The following is a 12,897-nucleotide window of genomic DNA, read 5'->3' as shown; positions in this document are numbered from 1 at the left end:
TTCTCCTGGGGGTGTTGTGATGTTATTGGGACACAAAGACATAAGGCAGAGACAGTCCATAGACTAGTACTATAAATACCAAAGTTAAGTGCTGATACTATAGTAATATCCAGGTTTTGAACATATTTAGAATCACTATCGTAATAGTAGTATGTCATACATCACAAAAGAAGTATTAAACGTAAGAGCACTCAGTCCTCTAAACATTTTTCAGGTACAGGGATAAGCCTTTTATTAAATCCCAATATTTGCATCTATAAAGACATACATCTAATATCACTGTACACTAAAAAAGGTAATACTAATACAGCATCTTCAGCAATTTAAATTGTATGCAGTTTTTAATACTTAACAGTGCTCATCAGAAATTATATGGCTGCATCTTCGGTGTCACCAAATGCAGACATGTAATAGGCTACTGAATACATTTGGCTACTTACCCCCAATTCTCTGAATTGTTATTATGTCTCCCTACAACTTACACATCAAAACCTAGAGTAGCTGCTTCATTTATTTATTTATGAATCCACGTATTTCCTCCTCCTACCCACATCCCAGTTTGGTAGAGCTGGCACCCAAAAGATACAGGATTCAGTTTGCAGGCAAGGACCCTTATTCAACATGCAAAAATACTGGAATTTCAAAAGTCAGTGGCATAAAAGTCAGGGCTAGTTATCTAGGGCTTTTGTTCTTATGGCACTTCCTTCTAAGCCCTTTATATACAGATTAGAGAATAGGCTTTACGGTCTAGTGATTTCACCCCTACACTAAATATACTTCCCCTCCGCCCCGTACTTTTTCTTAAAAAGGAAAAAAAAAACCCACACAAAAGCAAACTTAAAAATATTCCTACGTATTTCTGAAATATTCTGTAAAATACATAATGAAATACTATGTTTTTTCAAGTGTTTACTTAAGATAACTTCTGGATCTTATTCCTGAGTTCAGCACTTGTGAATAATCAATCAATACTAAGTTCCTGCTAATAAACATTTACCTCACACCACCGTATATCCTCAATATAGATGCATGTCATGTAACGTGCTTTCACATAAGAAATATATTTTAGTATCACAATGTTTCTGCTGAGGCAAATTAAGACTGTTTTGCTTCTCTGGAGTGTCCAATGTAACAAGAAAAAACTTACTTTAAAACCACAACACTAGATACAAACACTTTTTTCTTTTCCCAGGAAAACAAGAAAAATTCAAGGAGTTACTGAAAGTTATTTGGAGCACACATGTAATCATCTATCACTAAAGGCCAATTTCTACAGTAAAAGCTCTCTTAATCTTGAAGAGAATTACTACACTTCTAAGAAGGATGAAAGGCCTTTTTGTTCTAGGGGAGGGATGCAGGAGGGTAGGAAGGTTGCATTATACCGTAGTGTAAAGTCTTGTATTTCCTGTTTTTCAACAGCTGGAAACTCACCTAAATGTTCTTTGGAATGCATTCCTCATAACTCACTGCAGCGGGATACAGATTCTGCCATACCTGTGGCAAAGTCCCTGCTCCCCAAACCGTGACAGTCCAAGAAGGCTGTTCTTAGCCTCTAAGGACCAAACTTTAAAGACTTCTGATGGTTCAGAAAGGCGATACATACAATCTAAGTCATACGACTTAAGGGCCAGAATTTGGGGCGGGGGGAAATAATATATCTGGGGTTTTTATCTGACACAACAGTAATTTTCTTTTAATTCAGAAATTGGAAAGGTCAAAGTTCTCAGAAAGGTGGGCAATAATAAACAATACAGAAGAAGCAGCAAGAGGCATAAGGAAAATGTATGAATTCTATACAAATTTGTTCATTTTATCTGCATACATAAGTAAACACGGCATGGAAAAAAGATGGCCTGTATTCTATTTATGGCACCCATGACTGAAAACATTACCAGAGCTAAATAGGTGCAGAGAACATCTAGATTTTGGGGGTTTTTTAAGCTTAGAAAATTGAATTTGAACGTGCCTCCCAGACGTGCCCCCAAGCCACAAGCTGAAGAAGCAAGAACTATTATTCAAGAGACCAAGTTAGCCACTACTGCATACATTAAACTTAATTATCTACCTGACAAAGCTTTTCCCAGTGACATCATATGAGGGTTCAAATAAACTTGGTAGGGTTTGCATTTGAAATAAGTTTCACAAGTTATTTTCCCCCATGACAGAAGTACACATACAAATATACATATACATCTATGTACACTGCCTATCGCAGATTGAAAACTTGTATTTCAGGAGGTAACCCTCAATCAGAAAGCAGACCTTATCACCAAAGACCAGGCAGGAGACAGTGATTCAGAAAATAGGGGTTTTCAAAAACACTGAAGCATGTATATGTACAGCAAAAACCGCTATAAAACATGCAGTGTAGAGTAAAAAGACGCACCATATATTACTGTTCACCTATAGTCACTAGTGAAATTGTTTATGTAAAACCTGTGAAAACTGTGGCTTTCTATCACTTTCCATGCTAAGGATGCAATACAAATAGATTTCGTGACTGGGTTTATGCAGTTACGAATCAACATTCACACTTCAAACAGCAGTGTTGTAAGAAAACTGTGTAGTGAGCAGAAGTGAACAGTCACTGTAAGCACATAAACTCAGTGATTCATAATACAAATGTACATTTTTGATCAACAGAAAAAGACAAGACAAGCCTCCCTTCATGGATATATATTCTAAATGCATTACTTCACCACTAAAAGGTGAACCCTACACCACTTTGGAGATGATTATTTCAATTTATTTCGCTAATCCAGTGCTTGAAACAATGCTGGGAAATAGTATCCACTTAAAACCAGACTAAAACAAACGATGAAGATCAGATCATAGAAAACAAGCAAGCCCAAAGTTGAACAAAAACCTCCACACAAGGGACTGCACCTATTGACTTAAAAATTAGTTAAATCCACATTTGAAAAGCAGCAGATTTCCTGCACCAGTTCCTGAGTGCTAAGAATTTAGATAATAAGAAGTTTAAGAGATTGGTTAGGCAGATTGGAAATATCATGTAGAATTCAGGAGATAATTCTGCTATTAAATTTCAGACAAGATGTGCTCTTCCAGCAGAAAGAGCCAACAGTAGATATTTTTGGTAAAGGAAGATTCAGTGAGGAATGTGACCGACCACAAAGCTCCTTCAAACTAATGTGTAAAAGTGTTACCACATACCATACTGCAGTTCTGCTCTCAGAAAGAAGGTTGGCTGGGGAAACCGCCCTGGCTAAGGCTTTCAAGCTTCTCCAACCTCCTGTAATTATTCTTTCTGAGTTGTTATACCTTCATGTTCTCAGCATCTCCCATTGCTGTCAATTCTACAGCTCAGGGTTGCTTTTTTGTTATGAGGCAGGGAGAAAAGCCTTAAGGTGTTGCCTTTTTTTTTTTTTTTTTTTAAAAAATGCTTTATAATTTTTATTTCAGGCTTGCAGGATAAATCTTGGAGGCTCACATCCTAAAAAATGGCTTTTTGTCATTTTTCTCAGCCTTTAAATATTATGATTGAACAACTGAGGTTAATAACATCCCTGAACTTATCACCAACCATATTCACAGATAACATAGACAGTATCAGCTATCCAAAGTGCTGCCGTATCTCACTTCAGTCTATTTCTATTACTATCAGATTCATCTCAGTTTATTGGTTCATTTACATGATTTGGAAGACACAGACAATTGCTGACTGCCACATTTACAGCCACAAGCTACTGAAGTGCATCCTCTACCGTACTGTGCAGAATCTGGTTTTCAGTCTATAAAACAGTCATACAACCAGCAACGTCAGCAGTTGTGGAGAAGCGGAAAAACGGGACGTACTTCCACAGTAGCAAACTTATTGAATTTGTGCAATTGCACAGGGCATGAAACTGAAGTCTGCCAGGTTCTTCTGCAAGAATATAAACAGCCAATGTCCTTTGACAGAAGGACACTCCTACAGGATTTATTTCTGTAATAAATACAAGTATCCTGACATGCATTGTTCCAAAGAGACAGACTGGACTGAGTACTAAGACCTCTTTTTCACACTCCGAGATAAAGATTTAAGAAATCGTAATTTTTTTTTTTTTTCCCCAGTTAGATGCAACCAAATTTCAAGCTTTCTATTCAATGGTCAGGTGTTCCTGCAGAGCTCGTCAATGCTTATTAGTTCAGCACACTTACGGAACTTTTCTTCTCTCTGGAATAATGATGTTAATGAAATGCAAGTCTGAATTCATCAAATATTTGAGCACTGGAGGCCAAAGTTTTAACAGTTCTTTAAACCCCAGTATTGTACTCCACAGCCATGAAAGGGTGAGCAACACCAACAGACATACAGTACTTTTATAGCAGTCTAGAAAATAAAACGAGGAAACAGATGCTAAAAAACTAAGAAAAGGAAAAGGTATTTTGGTAGACATTTCACAATGAAGAAGAAAGTGGCTTTGCATTCTTATTTATTTGGCCAAACCAGGACATATCTGCACATTACTCTAAACTCTAAGGAGAATCAAAGATCCATAATGATTTGTAGGTTAGGTTATCAATTTCAAATGCTACAGATAAAACTGAACAAGACTCTACTGTCTAATGTGGCTAAATCTCTTTGATGTACACTGTTTATGTTAGACACCACCATAAACCAGGCAGTAGAAATACCAAGGATGCTACAGAACACCACACAGCAGAAAGTGAGGTCGCTTTACCAGTGGTCCAAACACTATTTCACATAAAAATCACGGATTTCATCCACTACATCAAGGCGGTCAAACATTGAAAAGCACAATTAAGTTCCATGCCATTTACCCAATTCACTTTTTAACTATGAATTCTGCAAGTGGATGGATCAAAGAACTTTTTTTTCCTGCCACAACACTGCTTGTAAGGCACCCTATGAAATATAGTTGTTAACCTTAGCTGGAAGGTTGAACTCTTTGGGTGGTAGCACATTCATGACCTATTTGATGTTTGGTCACAGACAGAATAATTAAATGGCAGCTGACAAGACAAATAACTGCTTCACAGAAGCAGTCCCTTGGAAAAAAGTAAGATAAGCAAGATAGCTTTTCATTTGTCAAAAAGAAACAAAAGATTTACAGCCAGCGACGTTTTTAGTGACTAATGAGAGAACAGTATTAAATACAGCGTTACCTTCGTAAGCGTGATAGTTGTAGTAGGCAAAGTGATTCCTTCTCCCTGGGGTTAGAAACACATGCAGAGGACCCAGGTGAAGGCAGCACCAGCAGGACAGATACCATGCAGAACGTGCGGAAGAAGGCAGGAAAAGAAAAGACAGGAAAGGGTGAAACTGTAGCCAGACAACACTTACTCAATTTATAAGGATGAAGTGCATTAAACTCTCTCAACTTTAGAAACTGCATGGAATATAAAGACATGAATACTACAAAGCTACTAAATGAAACAATCCTTATTGTTTAGAAAAGCGACAACAAGCTGTTAGAAGAAAAACATGAACAATAGGTCAGTCCCCACAGGCAACGTGCAAAAGCTTAGTACACAGCGTTGCCACCTGTGGCATTTCAGATTGCTTCTCCTCTCTCAGTTAATGGATGTCTTGCTCCACTGCCCAAGCACAACGTTTTAATACTAAAGCAACTACACTCCACAAAGAGTAAGAGTTTAGAGCACAAGAAAAGAAATCAAAAGTACTATTAAAAAAACCCAAAATATTAATATGCAAATCAAACCTCAACATATAGAAAGCACAATATAAAATTCACTTAATATATTCTGTGTACTGCTAATTTCATCTGGCTTTTTTTTTTTTTAATTAAACACCACACTATTTGACTACAAATTTAACCTTTTGTTTGCAGTTCTGGTCAAAGTTTTCAGCACCAATTTCCAGCCTTGCTTCCCGAAAGGTAAACAACCAGACTTCAAACTGTAAATCACTTGTTTGGGTACCTGAGTGTACCCAAGTTACACTTAATAGGAAAAAGAGCTGCAAATAACTAAATCACCAAAAATCAAAGTCCATATCCAAATCTTTAAACATGACAACCAGAGAAATTAAGAGTAGAAGTTGTATGTGTTTCATCAGTTGTTGTGCTATAAACAATCAAACTCCCCTGGCTGTTCCTAGATCATAAAATGAATTGTAAATTACAGTGCAGCCCAGAGAGTTGTAATGACGCCAAAATAAAACCCAGCATTGCTAGTGATTTGAAGGTTCCATATAGGCTGAAAAATGTTTAGCAAGTAAGTTTGATTTAAAAATTCATGTTCTTGTCCTTCTAAAAATGCGTTCTTCATGTATGGCACTGTCAAATATATCTTAGTAGGTATGCTACAGTATACTTCTGAATGTAAAACAAACCAGATTTAAGCACTGCTTTTTTAGTTCCCCCCCTAAATCACAAGATGACATGTTAAACTCTTTTACTTATTATCAAGTTTTAAACCCCAAAATCCAACAGAAGTTGAAGATCAAATCATTTTTTTGTTTTTGAAACACTTAAAACTTCATACTTGAAACCGTGCTAATAGAGACAAAGTCTTAGTCAATCATTTCTCCCCTGTTTTTACTCCAAACATTTGCTACTAAAATTTTGATATTATGGCAATATGCAGCTCTACTTCTAGATAGTTCCAATTCAGAATCTGACATCAGAAGAACAACAGATGTGGCATTCACTTACACTGCCAACAGACTTTCTTGTGCTTCCAATGAAAGTCTTATTTTTGGAAAACCTAAATGACTATGTAATAATGTAATTTAGATTGTTAGATAACCAGAATTCTTACCTGGGCTTAATTCTACCAGGTACGGTAGTTTCTCAGGAGGAAGGCAAGAGCCGTAGCCAGACCCGTCAACTCTTTCCTTCCCCTTTAATGGCTTTCCATCAGTTATTTTCTTGGATTTCTTTGGGACATAATCAGGAGGCCGCCTTTTCAACTGAAAGACTAGTATTCCTAAAACACAATATTATACATCCTTTAAGTCTCACTATCAGTGAACAAGCACACATCCAACATCTATTAATTTGTAAGTGTTCCATAGGATTACTTTCAGCTTGCTAAGTTCCTGACACTTCTTTATATAGTTATTTTTAAGTTAAAACTATTTAAAAAATTAATAGCATACTTCTCCACAGTGGATAATTTAGAAACTTTAGGATAAAATGTAAAACCCTTCTACTGTCTAAAGATGTATTACTATAAACAGTGCTGAATGAAACAGTAAATAACTCTAAAAGCACCTAGTATTAAAAGTGCCTGAAAACAAAACACTTCAAAATATATGTTCCAATTTCTTACTTTACAGGGGGTCCACACCATGACTTACAACTCCCAAAGCACAAAAATCTCTTAAAGCTTTTTAGACATACCTTTATCACTAGGCCACTCCCTGAATATCTGCAGTGGACACTCATCATCATCAAGAATAGTTTCTTTAGCACCTTTATCATCAGAGTGCTGAGCACCAGGAGGCAGCATGACCTAGAAAAGAACCATTAACAGTTTTCAGAGCTGTTAGTGGACAATTAGAACACAGGATTCAGGGGTATATCTTCTGATTTTTGTTTGTTTGTTTATAACAAGAGAAAAAGCAAAAGAATTCAGTAACTTGAAATGCACTTTGCTTTCCAAGACTTTCTCTAACTCTCTCTCTCGCCTCTTGTTACAGTTAAATCGCACTTCCCAGAACACCAGATATATTTGAAAAGCAAAGAAAAGCAAGTTACACTTAAGGTAGACAAGACCATCTTTCAGCAAGATTATTCCAATTTCTCAACAGCCAAGAGGGAAAAGGAAAAAAAAAAATTATAATCTGTGGAGGTGATAGTTAAAAAATAAACCTGAAGTTTCCTTTATTATCGCATTCACTGGAATCGGCCTTTCATTTTGCTAATGCCATTCTGCTAACGCAACATGCACATATCTTTAGAAATGGCAAGACAAGCTGTCAAAGAGAATGTTGTGATACTTCCTGCATCCTTGTCTTACCCAATCTTTACCTGGTCTACACAGAGACTAAGGGCATGACTGGAGCATTTCACACAATTGTTTCATGCTGTCTAGCTTTAAGGAAGAACCAAAACTAAGTACACTTTGGGAACAGAACCACAGACTGTTCATACCTTTTACAGCTATATCCTTACAAGGTGGAAGAAGGGGAAAACCTTGATTCTATGAGTTCTGACTCTAAAAGAGACAGAGCCTGTGATTTCATGCACATTTGCATTACTGCTCCCCACAGCGATCAAGCATAAAAACCAATGACAGGCAGTATTACAGTGCATGAGTATCTTTTAAGTTAAAGATAATCTTTCAAAGCTAAATAAAAAGATAAAATAAATACATTTTACTCCCTCATTTGTGATCTTAACAATGTTATTTAAATTCACAGACAGCTGTATTTTAAACAAACTACTCAAAATTATTCCCATCTCTGAACTATGACCCAGGTAACACCTTCTGAAGTAATGCAGCTATTGGCTACTGCACCCTACTATGGTGCAGCCCTCAGGAGGCTTTCCACTCTTATTTGTTGCCTCCTCTCCACACCCATTTCACTGTTAAATAAGTTCTCACAGATCCACCTCGAACGTCCTTTCATCTTCTTCCAAGCAGGAAACAAGTACAGTTAAGATCAAAAGTATGTAATCAAGTCATTGGCCCTTCCCTAAAACATTTTCTATGCAAAACATGGCTAAACATAGGACTAATTAAATTATCTTTAATTAGATTTTCGAATAGACAAGATACTATAAAATGAGGAAAACATTAAGATGTATAAACCAAAGGGAAACAGAAACACATCTACACTCAAATCTTATCTTGCCAAACCACTCTTTTCTATGTCACATCTCAGATTTTAAAATCAATTATACCTACGGGATAATTTTGATTAGCTAATTAAAGTAACACTGTGTTTCAAGCCTTATTCAACAAGCAACAATTTTTAAATTCCAAAGCCCTTAAGAGAGAAGGTAACTAGTTACAACACAAGAACTACATGCTACAGCATCCATACCAGGGGCTGGCCAATACTGGACTGGGGAGCAAACAAAAAAAAACCAAATGCAGTGAAGTTAGAGGACAGATGAGATATAAATACTACTTGACCCTGATATTACTTCTGCCTTGGAACTTGGATGAGCATCTGTACTTGGCGTTGGGCGTAACGGCAGCAAAGGTAAACTAGACAAGTTAGAGAAGAGGGGTCACAAAAGCACTAATCCCCTCATCCTCCCAGCCCATTACCATTCCTCCTGTCTCTCAGGAAGCATGAGCCGATAACTCAGACATACCTCACTTAAAAAAAGTGTGTGACCTAACCTCCAGAAAGATACAAAACACCACATCTGAGCTTATGCAGGCCAGGAGACTTCTAATCATGATGAAGCCATTTTAGAAAACATCTCAATGTTTTAGGCAAATGCTGCCTCAGTGTCACCCACAAAGCTGAAAATGCCTACATTTTAGAATAACAGGAAAACATGGGAACAAGTTTATATTATGATTGGATTTTGGCTTATGGGTAGAGATTTGCTTTCAAAACAGAAAATGCAGTAAATATCCTTTCATGAATTTGAATCCATACAGTTTGCTGAGATCAGACACAGACATTTCCCTGATTTCTGCAACAGCCTAGGAAATGGAGATGGGTAAAACCAGCTTAAGATCACAAGCCTTGGAAGCAGGTTATCAGCTGACAACCTACGAACTGAAACAAATTCGTAACAGATAATCAGGAAGAATATACTCTGCTTCCTCATAATTGCATTAATGAGCATATACAAATTACCATAAAGTCATTCCAATCTGTATTTATTCATTTAAAATGCAGTGAAGCATGCAGAAAATACAAGCTAAAAAATTTAAATGAAGTCTATGGCAACTTAGGACTTAACTTCCAAGGCATTTGCTGGGATAAACAAGTAAGAGAAGATGATACTCAAATACTTAAGCCCCCTGTGGTAAGTAATAGCTACAGATCAAGTTATCAGATCTATCCTTAGCAAAAGTTTCACACAAAAAAAACAGTGCTATAATAGGTCTTCAATAAGCTCTTTTGTCATTTTAATGTTTTAATGTTTTTTAAGTAAAAAAAAAAACATATCTACTTTATGTTTTAATGTATCTGCTTACTCAAATGCATTAATCCTCAATTTTCCTTTTAAGTTGGGAACACAGGTTCTGCATACGCCCCTGAAAAAAACCCCAAAAAAACCCGAACAATGGAACTTGCTAAAAATATTTAATGCCTCATGTCTGTAATGTCTATTTCTAAAAAAAACAAAAAAAAAAAAAACAAAACAAACACCAAAACCCAACCCAAAAACTTATCACCATGAACCGCATGTTTTTGCTTGACATTACATAAAGTTATTTATGCCTTATCCTCGAGCAAAAAATAAGAGCATGCTAAAATGAAAGTCTAATCAAAATTCTACTTTTAAGGGTTAACCGGTTTGCCGCATGCCTCAAGTCTTATGCCCTAAGTGAATATGCAGAGGTAGCTTGGAAGACTGTCTAATTAATTTGACATCTTGAGAGATGTGTAGTGAACTCTGTATTATTCAGGGAAACTCAAACCAAGCAAACTGAAACAAACAAAATGTATATTGGAACAAACTTGTATTTTCTTGATTACATAGAAAAGCACTTTAGAAGTGGGCATAAAGGTGCAGCCTGATATTCCACAAACCAGGGTATGAAAGCAAGCAACAGGAAACAGCCATTTACAATAAAAGTTGTTAATGGTAAGTGTTAAGAAAAATTCTTACAGTGCTCTTTTAACTGAAACTTTAGAAGTGAGTGAACTTCATTACAGGTACTTATGCAGCCTTATAAAGATCTTCTCATGTAACTTAAAATCCATCTTAATAGTTACGTAAATGTCAACTGCTTAAGTCATCTTTGAAAACACTTCACCTGCCACCCAAACAGAACAAAACATTTAAAAATCCCAACCATCAAGAAACTGAAGTTTTATGTTCCACTGTACACTATTTTAAACCCAACAAAAAGTAAAGAATAGGAACGTGCAAGATAGATTTCTCTTCCACAGAACACTGTAAAGTATCAGAAGAACAGGGGTAAAAGCCCATGAGGCGTTAAGAACAGCTGTGAGACTTCAGTGTAAAGGAGTACCAATGGCCATGACACCTACTTAGCACTGTATTCATTCCAAAAAAGAAAACAGTGATGAAAGACACATCAAGCTAAAGCTAGGATATTTTAATGTTTCCAGCAAGGAAAGCAACTTCATAAAATATTTGGCCAAAAGGAGATTTTAAAGTTAGGTTAAAAATAATCAACTTTTTTTTAAAAAAAAAAAGCAAGAATCATCATATTTAAAACTCAAGCACTGTATCAGCAGAGGCACTGAAAAAGGCCAAGCAGATTTTGGCCAACTACAATGAATGATGGTGAGCAAAACAGTAAGGTCTTCTACACTTAAAGGTATAAAAAAGATCTGCTATTAGCCAATGAAGACCACTCCCGTATTTCAAACGTATACATAAACATAGAACTTTTGTCAGTATAGAAACTTACTATATCAAGAAGACATGTTGCTCAGAAAAGACAAAATATTTTCCGGAAGTGCTTTCCAGAAAACTAATTTAAATCAATTTGCTTCACAGCAAAGACTTTGTTAATCTTTCCCAAGATCAAAGCAACATTCCTCAGACTATTTTCTACATTAAACATCCCCACACAAGATCAGAGAACAAGGGGAGGCGAGAAAGAACACCACCACCACTACCACAACAGTGACTTGCAATAGTTTTCCTGGTAAGTGTGCAATCAGTTCAATAAATTCCCTAAAATGTAAATATTTCATAATACATCATAATACCCTCTAACTGTGAACTAAACAGACTGATGCAAAACCACCTTCCAAATTCAGTCACAATTTCTCTGCTGTAGCCCACAATTCTCTCAAACCAGCAGAAAAACGAGCGTGTTAAGTCAGCAGCCTATTTAATAAGATCAATGACTGAAAATCATTAATTTCATTTATGGGACTGTCGTGGTTTAACCTGGCAGGCAGCCAAATACCACACAGCCGCTTGCTCACTCCCCCCCTCCCCCAGTGGGACGGGGAGAGAATTGGAAGGGTAAGAGTGAGAAAAGCTCGTGGGTTGAGATAAAGACAGTTAATAGAACAGAAAAAGGGAAAATAATAATGATAATGATAGAATATACAATATATATGAAGATAACTGTCGTAATTAAAACTACACATAGAAAATACTTCACAGCCAAAACTGAGAATCAATTTTTAATATGCTGTGTGTCCTGGTTTCAGCTGGGATGGAGTTGATTTTCTTCCTATTAACTGGTATAGTGCTATGTTTTGGATGTAGTATGAGAATAGTGTTGATAACACACTAATGTTTTAGTTGTTGCTAAGTAATGTGTACACTAGTAAAGGACTTTTCATCTTCCCGTGCCCTGCCAAGTGCGTGGGGGGCTGGGAGGGAGTGTGGCCGGGATGGCTGGCCCAGCTGGCCAATGGGCTATTCCATACCATATGACGTCATGCTCAGCATATAAGGCTGGGCGAAGAAGAAGGAGGCGGGGACGTTCGGAGTGATGGCGTTTGTCTTCCCAAGTAACCGTTACGCGTGATGGAGCCCTGCTTTCCTGGAGGTGGCTGAACACCTGCCTGCTGATGGAAAGTAGTGAATGAATTCCTTGTTTTGCTTTGCTTGCGTGCGTGGCTTTTGCTTTCCCTATTAAACTGTCTTTATCTAAACCCACAAGTTTCCTCACTTTTACCCTTCTGATTCTTTCCCCCATCCCACCCAGGGGGAGTGAGCGAGCGGCTGCGTGGTGCTCAGTGGCCGGCTGGAGTTAAACCACGACACTGTGTCATTAAAAAAACCCTATTACTAACAAAATTATTCCCCTCTATAATAAAAACCTACGTAAAATTTT

At 37.0% G+C, this 12,897-nt stretch overlaps 1 protein-coding gene across 1 annotated transcript in view; it reads right to left on the bottom strand.

Moving 5' to 3' along the window:
• Positions 1-12,897, bottom strand: part of MLLT4 (myeloid/lymphoid or mixed-lineage leukemia (trithorax homolog, Drosophila); translocated to, 4) — a gene marked incomplete at its 3' end in the record, with an annotated part of 49,482 nt that overhangs the window by 27,928 nt on the left and 8,657 nt on the right. Inside the window, exons 6-8 of the mRNA XM_009586505.1 lie at positions 7,332-7,443; positions 6,748-6,915; positions 5,131-5,175 (exon numbers count right to left, since the gene is read on the bottom strand). Coding sequence (XP_009584800.1) covers positions 5,131-5,175; positions 6,748-6,915; positions 7,332-7,443 — 325 coding nt within the window. The remainder of the gene's footprint in view (positions 1-5,130; positions 5,176-6,747; positions 6,916-7,331; positions 7,444-12,897) is intronic.

Source organism: Fulmarus glacialis, unplaced genomic scaffold (assembly GCF_000690835.1).
Source record: "Fulmarus glacialis isolate BGI_N327 unplaced genomic scaffold, ASM69083v1 scaffold13721, whole genome shotgun sequence".
Lineage (NCBI taxonomy): Eukaryota > Metazoa > Chordata > Aves > Procellariiformes > Procellariidae > Fulmarus > Fulmarus glacialis.
Note: the sequence above shows the minus strand (reverse complement) of the source record. Positions and strands in the feature narration are given on the sequence as shown.